General features: G+C 39.6%; 1 protein-coding gene across 4 annotated transcripts in view; it reads right to left on the bottom strand.

Annotated features, from left to right (window-relative positions):
• Positions 1-17299, bottom strand: part of syt1a (synaptotagmin Ia) — a 322596-nt gene that overhangs the window by 14369 nt on the left and 290928 nt on the right. For all 4 annotated transcript variants that reach the window (XM_041780625.1, XM_041780629.1, XM_041780626.1 and 1 more), the window contains 2 exons: positions 16097-16264; positions 7591-7708 (listed from right to left, as the gene is read on the bottom strand). In XM_041780625.1, coding sequence (XP_041636559.1) covers positions 7591-7708; positions 16097-16264 — 286 coding nt within the window. The remainder of the gene's footprint in view (positions 1-7590; positions 7709-16096; positions 16265-17299) is intronic.

Genomic DNA, 17299 nt, shown 5'->3' with positions numbered 1-17299 from the left:
GAGACGTGACATATAGCTTAACAGGTAGGCGCTACCTCCAGATGGCTAGCTTTTGTGCTAGCTTAGCTGACAGGAAGTCGAGGTTAGTGGGCGGGCTCTTGACTACTGTTAGGTTGATCCAAAGTTTGTTTGAGACAGTGATTTCAATATGGAAGCCGCCACGGATTGGCTTCAAAAGCTGTTTGAGTCTGCCTGTAACCAAACAGCTTTGTCTAATTATTTTTACAGTCTGTGGTTCATCTGCAGTGCCTTAAAAACTACTGACTGCTAAAATAAGAGACTGCGTTGATTGGAAACATGTAGCTTTGAAATAGTATGGAAAACTTTGATAAGCGACTGTGATCAATAGCTTACTTGTGTTAATGTAAAACTATGCTCTTTTTAGGGGGCGGCTGTGTTCAAGCACGGCAGTGGCTCCTCTTCTGCTTGTCTCTCACCCCTGTCTCTGATTCTATTCACTGTCCTCCTCTATCAAAAGCATGAAAAGCCAAAAAAAACAAATTAAAAAACTAGGGCCATCAAAAAATTAAAAATTTTAATCATGATTAATCCTGGGATTTCTGTAGTTAATCGCAATTAATTGCACCCTCTATATCACATTGTATTATTCCACAATTTTTCTGCTGGCTTAAACTAAGAGTAAGTGACTTCCTGTTTGGTTCAGAGCTGCTTTTATAGAAAGACTGAGGACTTTAACTTGAACTTAACCATGGAAAAAAGAACTTGTTATGGATTGGAGGGAAATAAGGGAACAGTAGAAATATGATGTTGATATCACAAGGTGCAAATAACTTCTGACTTGTCTGCTGAGCTGTTAGTAAGTTTATTAAACTGAAATGAGACATTAAGGAGCAATGGTAGACTTATTTTACATTAATGTGGCAGCAGGGCATGCTGATGTGGCTTAACCAAAGCTTAAGAGGGACGTTAATACATGCAATTAATCATAATTTTAAAAATTAGTGCACTAATTGTAGATCGTAGTTAATCGCCATTAATGCAATCTATCTTGACAGCCCTAAAAAACATGCATTTTTAATTTTTTGGAGCTGGAAAGGCTAAAAACCCTCCTCCAACTCTTTAAATTTAAAGCTGGGGAGAAAAATAGGTTAAATTAAGGGATGCTGACCAAAATAAACAACAACTGCTGCTATTAGGGGTAAGCTCAATGACGATTGTTATGATTCCCAACACTGACTAAAGCACAACATGCAGAAATTCTGCACCAACAGCAGCATTTTCCTCCTATCCGGTGTCCTCCTCTATTGCCTACTGTGCCTGAATAGACAGGACTACAGCTGAATGGGATTATGCAAGCTAACCATTGGTAGGATGAAAAAAAGAACAAAAAACACCTGTGGCGCCACATCAACGCTGTGCAGACGCCTGTTATCTTCCTGTCCAGCAGATGAGAGTTTAGCTTTATTGAGTTTTGGGAAGCTTGCTGTACCTCATATCCGGCACATTTCACTGTCTTATCCCAGACGACTGTAATCTCCCCCATTTCATGGATGAATGCCAGCGCTTCTGATGCAAGAGCGCTTCCTCACATATGTGTACAGCACAGAGGCTCGCCTTCGTTATCCCGAGGGTTACTCATCTGAGTCCTGGATATTGGCCATAGTTTTATGAGGCGATGCACTATCAGCAGTACTTACATTTCCCTGAGGAGGCTGGAAGCAGGTTTGTGGATAAGAGCTGAGCTCAGTGATGAGTTCAGTAGAGCCACTAAAGCTGTTTCATTTTAAAGTTGCAGTTTGTCTTTTAAGCTGTGAATAATTGCCAGCTGAGACTCACTTGGACTATTTTGTTTGGAATCTCACAGTTAAAGCTCCATATTTTTTGCGCTGATTCACCAGACAAAAATTGTATTTCTTGCTCAAACATTTCCGTGTTCATGGAGTGTGGCTGCTTCAGGGGCTCGCAGAGATGTGCCAAATGAACACCAATACAGGCAGGGTTAAATATAGCCTGGCTGTCATCTTAGCTTTCTTCACATCATTTTGGATTTGCTATGGTGGGTGCACCCGGGGGTGACTGTCGGTTTAGTTTTACACACTCACATCACCACTGAATGACACACATGGCACACGAACACGGGTGCTTACAGTGGAACTCGTCTGACACCACCTCCACGAGATTTTAGGGAAATCTTTATGATGTTGGCTCATTTTGTAAAATGAGTTTTTATTATCTAAAATCTCCTGCTGCTTCTTATTATCTACGTCAAAGTGAAAGAAATAGACGGTGACAAAATAAATCTCCCGTCTCTTCCCTAACGGTCTGTTCATCATCTTAATGACCCTGCTGGCCTCTTTCTTTGCCGACTGGGTGAAAAGCTCTCGGTCTGAGCAGCCACAGGAGCAAAACAAATAAACCCTCCAGCCAAGAGGTTTGATGGCGAGCTGGAGCATCGGGTCGGGGCAGTGCAGCTTCATTACTGTGGACACGGCGCCTGTGTGCTTTCATAACCTCCCTCACAGCGGGTCATTACCTGGTTATGTGGCGTCTCACAGTCCACTGGGAAGTCTTCAGAGGGCGGGAGAAAACATTTTTACAGCCACTACCTTTATAAAGTCATTTGTCCTCATTTTAGAGACGCTTAGCCTTTGTGTCTGACACACCTCTGAGTCTGACTCACTTTTGATGGTGCGCCTTGCCAAGGAAACACCACAGTGTCTTGCAGTACTGTTAAACTAATACTATTAAACAAACAAAAGGGCCATGTTCTTCCTTCTTTGCACAAACCACAGGATATAATTCTGGAAAGGTAAAAGACTCCACCTGCTGCTGCTTTAATGGTTTACTCTAGTCTTTCACATGCACCACCTGTTGGATTTTCTAGCCTTTTTGAAATCAGATCAACAAAAACACCACTGTAAAACCATGTTTTTCTAGTTCCAATATTTATAGCTTTGTGTTAATTTATCCCTACTGCCAATCTTGCAAATGAAATAGTCTCATCTAAGTTATTAAGGTCACATTAGGCCAAGCCAATACTAAAATGTGACGTCAAGACACTGCCAACACCGCTTTCAGAGAGTACCATCACTAAGAGTGTCACAAGTGGGAAGTCCCACAGGAATTAGGTTTGTAAAGTGTTTTCTTAGTCAGGGCTGTACTCAAGCAAAGAGCAATGTTGTCCACTTATATTACACACATACAACGGCAAATCGATTGGTTATTGGAGGAAAAAAATCTGTACTATATCTGTATATCAACCAAATCAGTGATATTCTCCTAATAGTTCCAACCACCTGGCCAAAGACTTGGTTTGCCATTGAAAAATGTCACCACAATGGAAAAGTGAGTGAAAGAGAAGAAAGTAGCAGGCGCTGATCTGAATCATCAAGTACTCATTTAAATGACTTGGACTGATGCTATAAATGCAAAAATCTCTGAATCTGTTGCTAAAAAACATTATGACAGACAAAAGATTCAGTGTCAGTCTGTAAAAGTCATTAGCTCAACATGAGCTTGATCTTATTTGTTAAAACTCAAAAATTCAGATGAAAAAGACAGTGTTAAAAAGCCTAAAGAGGGTGACAATGTAACATATGGAAGAGGAGATGGTCATTCCTAGAGAAGAACCAATCAGAAAAGAGCTCAAATAAATGGATACACTATGTCAAGGAGGGCATTTTACAAGTTCCATGATAGCCAAAAACCCACGCTTGCTCAGAGCAGGCTTAAGCTCAGAACATACGGTGGCCATAAAGGGCCAGTATTAGGAATAGCTAATGTTACAATGCAAAATAAAGGCATTACCAATACTCTAGTTGCAGTGGTAGTAAAGGCTCAGGAACCAGTCTAGACACACATTCTCATTCATTCCACATGACCAACTGAGGGCAAAGGCTGCTTTGTAGAGTCGCCATCATTAACAACTACCAGAACTAACATACCACTGATTAACAGTTGTGCTTTGCTGTCTGCAACCATCTCCTTGCTGTGACAAAAAGCTGCTTACGCCATATACCGTCAAAATATTTACTGAAAAAGGAGTAGAATGGTACCAAAAACCCAAGCAGAGTCAGGCTGAGCTGAGCAGGTATCATATAAATGCACCATTACATTGCTGTCCAGCCTGTTAAGGCAGAAAGGGATAACTTGTCTGCAGCGAGGCAGGGATATTTTAAGACGACAGCTAAAGAACACCTTTCTTGGTGCTTCACTGCACTTAAGGGCAAAAAAGTCAACTTCATATTTTTTAAAGCTACTCTTTGTAATCTACTTTTGTAACAGAAACAGCCCAGAGGTGAATCTGTAGGGATGTTTCATGAATCAAAAGAATTATTTCTGATTATACATTGGTTAATGATAATTCCCACATCTTCCTCTGTGAGCCATAATTAGGCATGGTAAACAGGATGACAATAGAAGAGAAGGCTGATCCCAGGCCATCAATTACATGTCCTCCTCCTTAAACTCTGGCTGCATGGAGGCTAATTATTGTTATTACAGACCTGCCCATTATTTCATCCATCTACACTTTAAAACCCAGACTCCCAGAGCTGAACAACACAGCCACAACTAACCAAAATCAAACTCAAAGTGCGACTAAATGTATATTCTGCTTGTGTGTAATTACAAACATGCACTGTGCTATTACTGTATGCTAATAATTCACCCCCAGACCCACGGACCAGTGCACACAGATAAAACATGCTCCAATTAAACCTGACATACAGCGTGTGGTGTCAAACTGTCTGGCTTTTCCCCCTCTCTGTTAAAGAGAAACCTGGGCTTCGAAGTAAGCTGATTCACACCCTTTTCATTCTGGCTGACAACTCAAAACGTTGACAACCCCGCGATGCAAATGGGCACAGGTGAGAGCTAACGCCAGTAGCATAAATTGGCAGCGGGGGGAGGGTTTTTTTCCATGCCAAACGGCTTTGTGTGTGCTGGTCTGATAGATGAAAGGGAGCTTTGAGCTTTTAATGTGCACCATGTTACTGTACTGAACGGTGTCTCGGTTTATATGGAGAGACCAGGCTGTCAGGCAGAAAGCAAGTGGACCCAGGTGTATGGTAATTGCAGCAGAGAGAGTCAAAGCAGGAGGGCAGTGCACAACTGGGAATTTCAAATGAAGAAAGTCAGAGAGGAAAGGAGGGAGTAAGAGGGGGTGCTTTATTGTCTGATTTTGCATTTGTTTATCTTGGTGTGTACTGTGGGAGATTGTGTGTCTGCTATGATCAAAAAAATATAAATTAGCCAATCAAGTCTGTTAATGCTGATAGTCTAAGTCCTATCAAAATGAAAAGGGCATGCCATGCTTTAATCATACTGTATATATTTCCTTATTACCTTTTTACCCTATAAACTATTTTGGCATTGGAAGATACGTTTTCTTAGGTTGTGCTGCGACTCATATTTCAGTCAGGACCACTTTGCACTTAATTAGTTTGCCCTTACTGCCGTTATTTATACGCGGTGGTGTGGCTCCTCTGGGATCCCCCTGCCCTTCCATGAGTCTAAATGGAAAGCATTAGGTTCTTGCCTTCCCTGTGCCTACAAGTGAAGCCTGAGGCAGAAAGAGAAGCAGCAACAAAACAGAGAAAAGTAGGCTTCATTGACAACAGAATGACACTGTCAGAAGCAGAATAAAGGAGGAGCTGGGGTGGAGGAGGGTTGCAAAAAGCCGCTTGCAGGGGGAGCAGCAAAGCGTAGCTGGTGCAGCTTAAATATGGTACCATGAGTGTCCATCCATACATCCATCCATTTTCTACACCCCTTATCCCAATGGGGGTTGGAGGGGGCTGGAGCCTATTGTTGGGCAAGAGGCAGGATACACCCTGGACTGGTTGCCAGTCAATTGCAGGGCTGACATATAGAGACAGACAAGAAGGCATGCTCACACCTAGGCCAATTTAGAGTTCTCAATTAACCTTACAAGCATGTTTTTGATGGTGGGAGGAAGCTGTCGTACCCGGAGAGAACCTATGCATGCACGGGAAGACACAGAAAAGGCACAGAAAGGCCCTGACCGAGAAGTGAACCAGAAACTTTCTTGCTGAAAGGCAACAGCACTAACCCCTGCAACGCCATGCAGCCCCGGCATGAGTGTGATTAGCATTAGCCAATAGCATGCTTAAAGCAAATCAGCTGGGCGCCACCCTCAGCTAAGAGGAGACCTCGTGCTAGGACAGGATTATCCTGTCTGGTCTGGTAACACATCAAGATCGCCAAGAAAGAGTTGGAAAGTGTCACCAGGGAGAAGGATGTATGGATTGACTTGCTCAGCCTGCTACCATTGTGACCTGGCCCTGGATAAGTGTAAAAAAGATGGATGGATAGCTGAAGGACCTTATTTTATACTTCAAGACATAGAAGTCCCCTGACACATCAAATTTTGTACATTGTTGTCATGTTCAGGATGTTGAAAACTTAGATTTGTCAGATCGTTTGTACTGATGATATTCCTATCAGACACTCCTCATGCCTTGTCATCTCCCTCTTTCCTTGGGTCCAGTCCGTGCTAACATGAGCAACAGAGAGAAAAAAAAAGGAACCAAGTCGTGCTATGTCAGTTTTTGTGAGAGTTTGGTATTTCTTCATTAAATAATCATCAAAATAAAGAGGATCATTTGATTTCAACATGCAGTTTCAAAAAGCATTGCATAGTTTACATCTTTGACAATTTTAGTGGATTGACTGAACCCCAAATCAAAAGCTGCAGAGGCTTTTATATCCCTAACAAAACAGGAATATAAGGGAAGAAAACTTGATTGGAAGACAATATAAAAAAATGTAATCTTCTACTGCAGTCTGCAGTCCTTTGTATAATTATACTGTAATTAGCCACAAAGGTATATTTGGGTTTTGAGCTGTGATGTGCACACAGCTGGCTCTGCTGTGGAAATCTGCCCACACGTCTGACGCACCTTCACAGGAAATAAACAACATCACAAAACAAGATTCCTTCAAGTGCACTCTACAGCGAGGCATTTAAACTTTATCTGAGAGAAACTTAAGATGACACCTGCAGCTGTGAAAATGCCTGTCCTAGGACGGTGATGGGAAATCTTCATTTTTGTCTCTTTATGAATCATGGCTCCCTCTTTGATTGCGCTGTGTTGCAGCCATGAAGCACTGTGTGGTGCATGTTGTAGGATTTACACCCCTCCTCTGCCCTACTGTGGCACATTCTGTTACCATGACATCAGACCTGCTATTCAGGCTCGACTGTATTGTGAGAAATGTCATCTATTGATCTTAATGCTACATGGGTGAATTGTTAAGGCAACACTACTGGAAAGAGTATTTCATTTCTTCTTTTTTTGTTCCTTCTTTAGAAAATATTGTTTCTATTCATGTGCAGCAATTTTCTTGTGCCTGAAGAGCTCAGATTCTCAATAATTTGAGCAGAACTTTAGAGATTTCTTTGACAGAAAAATGCAACAAAATTCATCTTTTGACATGCGTTTGGGTCTGTGATGTGTTTGAGTGGTTGTTAAAAGGGAAAAGCATGTCTGTGTTGTAGTAGAGGCAAAGTGCTCTGCAGTGCATGTATAATTACAGACAAAAGGGGCCTGTCAAAGAGAAAGTCAGTGGGCACATACACAAACAAGCTGCCACAATTTCCCTCACCTGACAAGCCTCCCACGTCCATTTTCTTCAGGTTTTTGGCCTCCAGGATGACCACGGTCAGCTTGCCAGCGGTGGGCACGTATCTCAGAGAGAAGCAGATATCGCCCAGCTTCTCTTGCTGTTGGAGAGGCAGAGAATGCAGAAGGTGAGAAACTGTTTTAGCGGTGACAACTAAATCCAAATTTACTGCATCACGTGCTCGCAGCAGATGCTCACTGCGAGGCTAGATGAGGGGGAAAAAATAGATTGTAAATTCCCCTCCAAAGCACATTGGAAATTGTTCAGTCAACCAAATCTGGAGCTTTAGTTTGCATTTTAAACATGCTGATGTCTATTTGGGTCCCCTCTTTATAATGAGAAGGTGCTACCCAAACCCCTTACACAAGGCTAGAGCATTATTTGGATTAACTGCAGTCCACAGACACATCAATTTTTGTAAGTGCTGAATTTCAAAGCGTAAACATTCAGCTCTGCTCTTGACTGAAATAATTAACAGATATGTTTGATATAAGCAGTGTAATGAGAGGCTCTTATGCCAGCACCATATGCAGAACACAATCAAATAATTAGAAAAGAATAATTAGGACATTATTTTGGAGACAAATTTTCAGCTAAATTGCTGATTTTAAACGGCCTGCTGATCTATTTGCAGGACAAGCTGTTCACGAGGTTAGTCATCACGAGAGCCGGCTGTCTACTGCCATACTGTATGAATGAAGAAATAATCTGGATATAAAACAACACAAACACACTGGCTTTAAACTTTAAATACTGTCTGCCTAGGTTCTACCGTGTGGGAGATTTCTAAGATGTCTCACCTCTTCTCAAAACACCTCCATCAGTTTCACCAAAGCATGAAATAAAAGCCTGTGCTGATCCTACGTCTATTGGTTATAGTCTAAAGGACATTTTGAGTTGTCTTCAGTGACCTAAACAAAGTGGAGTAGCCATTTAGATCAAGCTGTAAATTAACTGCTGAAAGAATTCACCAGGGGTGCTAGCCATGTGGGTATGATTTATTTCAACCAGTGATCTCAGTCAGGTCCTGGCCTTTTGTGTAGCCTCTTAGATGCTTCAACAGCCTCAGCTGTCAAAGAAGAAATGCTCAGATAAACTAATAAACTCACCAGGGAGGGAGCCAAGTTTCCGGGAACAAACAATTGTTATTTTGCACCATGCACAGAGAAACAAGGCAGGAAAGACCTGGATTTATTTCTCAATTAATCTCCAGAGTTTAGTAAATAGTTTTAGCTAAAACTTCTTAATGTGTAATAATATGTCGTCTCGTCTCCATTGAGATAGTGGTTGGTTGTTTAGTGGATTAATCTGTTAAAGTTTCCAATAGTTTCCAATTAGGAATGCATGAAATTGGCATCATATCAGTACTGGCAGACAGCTTAAAAATTCCATTATTTATATTGGCAGATATGCATTTCCGTCAAAATTTACAACTGATGTAGAAGTTGTTTGCAATCATGTGATCCCGAACGTTCATTGGGGGGTCGGTATGAGGAATGAATGGGAAAGGAAAGCTAGTACTTTACAGATCTAAATGGACCTCTTCACAACAATTATCATCAGAAAACTTCAATAATACATTGAATACATTCCCTAACTTTACAAAGAAGTGATTTTTACAGTTTAACTGATTTTGTTGTAAAGGCAATCAATATCAAAAATTATTCAGTCCAACAGACCTCTGAGCATCTAGTGTCGTCTATTCAGAAGACGGGAAAAAAGAGTCTAGGAGTCTCGCTCTGAACTAAAAGGCTAGCTATAAAAACATCCTTGTTTTGTCACAAACATGCTTTTAATTGAAACTCTCTTAAACTATAAATTGAATAAACATTATGGGGTAAGAGGCCAAGATGTGACATGCCGTTCACAAACAAGCCTGATTTACAAAACGGCTGTTTTATGTTAGCCGAGGTAGCTAGCTCCTGTTTGAGTGCCAGTTTCCTTTCCATCCTTTGTTATTAATCCACATTTAAAAAGCCAACCTGGTACAAATGAAGAGCTGTTTGAGAGCCTAACAACCAGCTCTACTTAGCTGAGCCAAATGATCTAGATCCCATAAAAGAGAGGGATTTCCCATTGCAACAAGCAAGAGTGGAGGTTGGTTAAATGGACACCAGCTGAGGAAACACAGGTAAGATCAGAGTTTAATGTGCTAAACTGTGACAAAACTGTACTGAGCCAAACCGGACCACTTTCTGGTAATGGAGCACACACGAGTGTTGTGTGACGCTTGTCCAGACTTTAGACAGAAGTTTTTTAATTCCTGCCTGCTGCTGTTCCTCCATGAGTTTTTAAAAGTTTGTTGTCTAAATATTTCACTACTTTTGAGACACAAATGTAGCTTAAGAATTAAGAATATTTATATTTTTTTGAATGCTCTGCATAGTTGTAAACTGCTCAAAGCATGGCCCTTTTGGTAGCATTTCTCTATGAAGAAATCACTACTTGCCCCCCAAGGAGAATTCTTTGCTTCTGCTTGACGTCACCTGCAAAGAACCTATTGGAAATAAATACTGACTATATGTACAAAAGAGTTTTTGGACTTGTAGGCAAGACCAACAGACCTACATCAGCTGAAGTCTTTCTTTGTTCATTCTTACTCCGAAAATTTTCAAGTGGTTTTCAGGATTCAATTATACAATTTCATATCATTATTGATATCGGTATTAGCTACAAAGAATTTTTAAATGCCAGCAAAAATCCAACATCATTTCCTACAAGAGAAAGCCTGTCTTGGTTGCAGCTAAGGTTAGCGTAGCAGTTATAAGATATTCCACCTCGAGATAGTTTTTGAAACACAGCTGAGTAAGCCTTGCTGTTTCCTCTCCCTGAGAGCTAAGAGAGGAGAGAGAGGAGTGAGCTGAAGTAGCTGAAGATCTTTCTATCACCCTTTATACTCTGCATTTACAGGGATTTATATCCATTCAGGACAGTCGGATACAAAGTGGTAATCCTTAATGCTGGTGTATACACACCTCAGTGCATACTGAAGATGGTTGATATCCAAAAGCGCGGACCACATACAGAGGTAATCTGGGATGCTTTTATCCTGACTATAAAAGCAAAACATACTGGCATGCTTTAAAGACTGGCCCAACAACTGATGTGATCTGCTGTATTCCCCATGGCTTTTAGAGATCAAGTTTATTTGTCTCAGCTAAGTAGAAGTGCCAGTCTATCAGTTCCCAAACTGCTCTTCATTTAGTTTGATTCTGTCTTCTTTATATATTCAAAACAACCGGAAAAACAGGAAAAAGGAGGAGAGTTTTGGTGAGAGATGCCAGGATCAAAGTAGAATATATATATAGAGTGCTTAACAAATTTATTAGACCACCTGTCATATTTGTCTCAAAGACCATCCAGCATCATGAAGTGCTTTAATGCGGACCCTTTGCGAGCTCTTGACGTTTTACCATTTTGAACAGGAATGAGGGATTTCAAACTGAATTCCCCCAAATTGGCTCACTAGGCTTCTCTGAGAAGTCAAAATTAATCAAGCATAACATTCAACCACTAAAATTAATTTTTCTGTTCAGGAATACAAGTAAATAACTATTATTTGACATATTAATCAAGAAATATTAATGTGTTTTACTTTTTTTTTTTTAGTTTTTTTGTAAATCAGTACATTTGAAAATTCATGGATAACAATAACAATTATATTTTAGCATTTAAAAATATCATTTGGGTTAAAGAGCTTCTACATATTGGTGTATTAACCATTGTAGAAACATAAAAAATGATTCTGGTAATTACCAGTGCTGTTAATTTAGGGCAGCTGTGGCATAAACCTTACTTTGGTTAGGGTTAGGGTGGTCTAATAAATTTGTTAAGAACTGTATATATATATATATGTATAGCTCCTTTAAATGTGAGGGATCAAGATTTCATATATGAGCTGAGAGATATAATGCAATAAATTTGAGTGTCAATCCAAAAAGTAAAAATAAGCAGCAAATTCTTATCCTCACAACACACCTGAGTTGTAGTTTCAGAGTTGTATGCATGATTCAATAAAACTTTTTGCATGTTTACCTTTGTCCACACTAAATTTCTTCTCTTCTTTTGCTTTGAATTATTTCCAATAACAGCTTCCACTTTTCTCCCACTGTTCTCTGGAAAAGTACTGCAATCACTTCAGTGTTTTGTACAAATCACCATCCCAACACAGCTTCATTATCACGCCCTGAGCGCAGAGTGACTCACTCGTATTCCTGCCATATCCCTTATCAACAGGAGCAGCCGACAGTCAATACCTCCAGCGCGGGTCACACCTGTTTTTACGTGAGGACCATTTAGAGCGAAGATTGTAAATCAGAGGGAAACCGGTCCAGAATATCGACACTTGTTTTTATTTCAGGAGCCTCTCATCAAGCTCTAATCAGGGACTGTTTCCTCATGTGGAATCACAGCGCTGATGCTGCTTGTTATTGTTCTGTAAAAAGGTCCAAAACTATTTCATTTATCATCCACTGGAAAGCTGAACAGTCTGATATTGATGACTTGGATCTGGGTTTAATCATCATATCCACGCTTCATAGAAGGCTAGAGAGAGGGGTAGTGACAGTTAATTATGTCTGTCAGAGAGCAGTGACCTGCTTCTTTACATTTTTCTATGAAGTGTAAAAGGCCAAGAGCTGCCTTTTCAACTGAAAGGTTGACTTTATGACACCCTACTTTAGATGTGACCTTAAAGGAAAGAGGATTGTGGTACCTGTGTGGAGGTAGAGCCTCAAATTGTGTTCATTCTGTGGCAGTTTCAATAAAGTCCCTACTAAAAGATTCATAGCTGAAAGAGCAGAGCTTTGTGCCTTCAGACTTCATTGTTAAGCTTTTGTGCCTCCATGCTGGTAATTCTTGTAGACCTGTTATTAAAAAAGTCTAAGAGGGATTTTTCAGACTTTGCAAAAATGTTCACTCTGACTCAAGGATGAAATGTTTAGAACTGGAGGTCAAAGGTAGTTCATCCTCATGTTTATCCCTTACTTATAAAATTAATGCCTATCATCAGTACCACAGAAACTACCTCAGATTGCACTTTTAATTAAAGTGTCCAAATCGGGACTTCTACTAGTGGTGATTACAGAATCATACCCGACTGTGCAAGAGGACACATCTGAAGTGCTATCAAAACATAACTGCAGTGTGAAGCTATTGTTCTGAACTGCAGGAGTTGGAGAAAGGTGGACTTGCTCCGATTTGCCTCTGTTTTTGTCCTTTTATTTGGATCTTTATGCTTCTACCAGAGGTAAGTAAATAAATGCCCTTAATTAGTTCACTATAATTTGTTTAGGTAGTATGATTTAAATCAACTGACCCGTTAACTCCAGGCTAGGCTACGTCCCATTATGATGCTTTGTTGAGGTAGTAAAATAAATTAAGATACGATTTGGCATTTGTCAACACCAAGTTGATGTTGATGTTTTATTCTAAATTTAAGAGGATATTTCAATTTGTTTTTTGGCAAAACTTTCTGCCTCGCTCCATTTTCTCCACGCTGAATTGATGCACAGTGGTCAGGCACCCACCAAAATAAGAAGTCCTGCGCATCTCTATCGCTGTGAGGGAGTGGAGATGGACCAAACACTAATCTGGTGGAATTAGAGGTAAAGAGGTCGAAGAATGTCACAAAAAATCCAAACAACATAAAATAAAGGCTGTCAAATGATGCACTTTTTATTTCAATAAATCTCAGAATTTCTGTAAGTAACTGCAATAAATCTCCCTTTTCATCTTATTTTGTAATTCCTCTATTTTGCATGTAAAACTGTTATTGTTTCGTTTTGGATTTTTCGTTCCATCTTGAACTAAGGATAACTGATTCCCTATTTGGATTTGGATTTATTTTGAAAGAAATGAAGGAACTTTGTGTAGATCAGAGATTATAACAAGACCTTAACCACAGAAAGAGGAACTTGTTATGGATTGAAAAGGATATAAGGCAATAGTAAAATGGTTAATGTCTGACAACACAAGGTCAAGATGATTTTTTACTTGTCCTCTAAAGCTGTCAGTGAGGTTTTAACGAGACATTAAGGAGCAGTGGCAGACTTATTTTAAATCACGCTGTAGTGGCTAAAACAAAGTGTGCTGAAAGGGACAATAAAGCGTGCGATTAATCATGATTAAAAGAATCTATTGCATGAATTATGGATTGTAATCAAATCCTGCATAAAAGCTGACAGCCCTAACAAATAAATATTGGGCAAACGCTGAAGTGTGCGTAGCTGGATATGAATAGAAATGTCTGTTTTGTTTGGCTATAACTTGTCACCCAATTTACTTTCATTTCTTTAAAGCTCTTTTTCCATTGAGTAGAATAATCAGATCAGAATAATCACACACCTCAATATCCACATCACAATAAAGCTCAGCAACCACTTAAATTTATAGTGTGACTCCTGAAAAGGGTCCTATCCACTTGGTTAAAAACTTAGCTTTATAGTGATTAGATCTCATACTATTGGTAAGTTCCAGTTAATCTCCAAACTCAGGAATTCTGAGATGCCAGTTGTATACGTTGTGCCAAATGTCCTCAAAAGTCTGATTCTTAAAAATGGGAAAACTCTGAGAACGTTTAGAACCCCGAGTTCCCAGTATTTTTGTACCTTTCATACACAAAACTTGAGATTAGTTCTTGCCTTGATTGATAGTTGATTTTATATTTTATGACTATACCTTATTTTAGCACAATTTCGTATTTATTTTTTCTGGGTTTTTTAATTGTATAATTCATTATGTTGCGTATCAATTTTTCATTGTTTTATGATCACTTTAGGAACTTTAAAGTTGTGAAATTTTTGGTACCACTAGAGAAAGCAACCAGCTGATGTTTTTCATTCGTCTTCCTTGTACATGTGCTCAGTTTTTCTGACAAAAAACAAACTTAAAATGTCTGTCATGCAGCTCACAAAAGACCTTTTGTATAGAAAATAATTTTTTATGAATATTTTTGCAGTGTTTTGTTGACAGTACTATTTTATATTGACCTGGTGGCAACACTAACAGGTATAAAAAAATAGTAGAGGACATTTAAACTTTCCTCTGCTTGTTCTGTTTACTTTGGACATAGGAGAAAATAAAAGACTGGATTTCTGACGGGAACTGAATGGTCATATTTATTTTAAAGCTTGTATTCTTGACTATTCTTGTCTGTTAATGCAGTATAGTACGTTGAATTGCTCTATTTATGAGTGATAATTTAGTAGAAGCCTCTTTTATTCTAAATGCATTTGGTATCTTAAGCTGTCCTTCATATGTATCGTCTTTCATTGTGGTTAATATAGCTTTACTGAGATATAAGGATAATTTAGCAGCTGTCAGCTATCTGTAGCTTAGTTTAGCTCAGGATTAAGACGATAGGCAGGAAAAAGACAGCACAAAGAGGAAAGCAAAGTAAGAAAATTCCCTGTCATCTGCCTCTAAAACCACTAATAAACATGCCTATTCATCTCTGTGTAACTCTGAGATGATCTCAGGGTTACAGATGATGCAGAGTTCAGCCCTAAAGCGTTTGAATAAGATGTTAAATGTAGTGAAAAATATCAGTATTTGCAAAATATAAACCAATGCAAATACATTTAACACTGCAGAAAAACAGGGCAAATCATCCACTTTTTCTACAAATCAAACAACTCTGAGGATTCTTTTTAAATGGTTTGAATTATGGAAATGAAATGAATTTTTCCAGCTTTTCCAGACTTAGAGTAGAGTATGTTTCTGCCATACAAATGCTTAACAATGTATATTTTACTGCTTTAGTTTGTAGTAAATAAAGCATGCAAACTAACTTACTTCTACTAAAAAAATCTATGGAAGTACTGCATCAATTTCTTGTCTAATCCATGCATATTCATTCAAAGCTTTCTGCCAAAAGATGCTTGGAGCGTTTACTAATAAAATCTTTTGGTAAAGGTGCAAAGTAGAGATTGCAGAGTCTGCCTCCGCACCTCCCCCTCCACTGATCTCGAACCCTTTCGGCTCCAGTGTCTCCTCCCTTGCGTAAAATTGTCCGGTGCAGCTGTGCGACCATACGCTAAAGAAGTATCCCGATGCCCTTCAACTCAAACAACACCACCTGCCATTCTCCACTGTTATAATTAACCTTTAAATCAAACCAACGTAATGCTAAAAATAAGGTTCCCCTGGCAACATGTGCTATATGCCATGACATTTACCATGAAAATTGAATCTCCTGAACTGTTGCCTGCAAAGCCACTCTTCTATTAATTGAAGGGGAAGTGTGGACATCTGATTAAGTGACATTTCCAGGGGGAGATGGATTACTCTGGCCATGGCAACACATTTGTGGCTGCTGTATACAGCAAAACAATCATTGCAATTCCACCAATACAACAAAGACCTATTGCTATAAAAAACAGCACTTACAAGACGTCAAAGTGTAAGCCAGGTCATGCAAAATGATTCTACACCAATTTAAATCCCATTTTCAGAGAAATGATTGAACTCCTCTTTGTTTTCCTCTTACCTCCTCCTTCTCAGCGCTCTGCAGGTCCCTCCACTCCTCCGTTATGTGGCTGAAGTCCACCTTGTTCATTGGCACCTTGATGTCGCCGATGGCATCGTGTTTGGAGAAGCGGTCGAAGTCGTACACCGTCATGACCAGCGTTTTCCCACCGAGCTCTACATAGGGGACCTGAGAAGGACGGCAACAGAAACAGATCAAAAAAGGGCTCAAAACAGGCACGTCTGTCTTTGATGACTCACTCTATAAAGCAGTTTTGACCCTGAAAGATGTTTATAAAGACGGTTTGACATCCAGGTTTTATCCGTCCATGCTCATTTTTATTCAAAGAGAACATCCTTGTCAGTTTTCCTGACAGGACTGGATATAAACATCCTGACGGACTGACTGCGGCCCACACAGCTGACAGCAGGGCTGCTAAAGAGGTTGCTGTGTCATTGAAAGGAAAACACCATTAGTATCAATCGGGAGCTTGTCCAGAGAAGACATACTGTGCTTAGTAATGATGAAAGAGCCCGGTTTTCAACTTTGAGCAAACTTTTGGCTCTTCAGTATTTTCCTCTGTGTCTTGTTTAGGAGTAATAGTGTTATCATGAGAGAAGAATAACTAGAAGTCATCGGGTCACTTTGAGATTATCTTAAAGACTGCCAATATGATGGAGGATCGTTTCAGTTTTAGCTATGAAGCCTACTTTCAGTGGGTGGAGTGCTGGAAGTAATGAACGTGGGTCTTTCTAACTGCTAAGTGGAGAAAAAGCAGCTACATTTTTCCAATTATCTGTCCACCGGGGCTTATTTCTACCAACAGATTATGCAAGAAAACAATCAAAAGAGCAGAAGAGGTGGTATGTTTGGACTGCTGCTATATTTCATTAATGTATATAAAATATACAACTGCATGGCTCCTAATCTGATCTTCAACTTGTTTCTCATTATGAACATCAATCTTGCTTCCAAAGTTACAACTCAGGTGCAAAACATTGAAGCTTAATCTCAAAAAATCTCAGTCAAAAACTGTAAATGGCATGACTTTAGAGGGAAAACAAACATGGCTTGAGTTGTACTTGCGGAAAAAATCTGGCCTAAAGTTGGGCTTGAAGTCATGGACTGTGCATTCTTATCTTCAGTTTCGTCTTATTTAGATACCAAAGGAAAGCTACAGCTTTGTGTTGGCATGTTGCCTTTGCAGGTGCATGGAAATGGAAA

The sequence above is a fragment of the Cheilinus undulatus genome, linkage group 23 (assembly GCF_018320785.1).
Source record: "Cheilinus undulatus linkage group 23, ASM1832078v1, whole genome shotgun sequence".
Taxonomy (NCBI): Eukaryota; Metazoa; Chordata; class Actinopteri; order Labriformes; family Labridae; genus Cheilinus; species Cheilinus undulatus.
The sequence above is the reverse complement of the archived record's forward strand: the minus strand, read 5'-3'. Positions and strand labels throughout refer to the sequence as shown.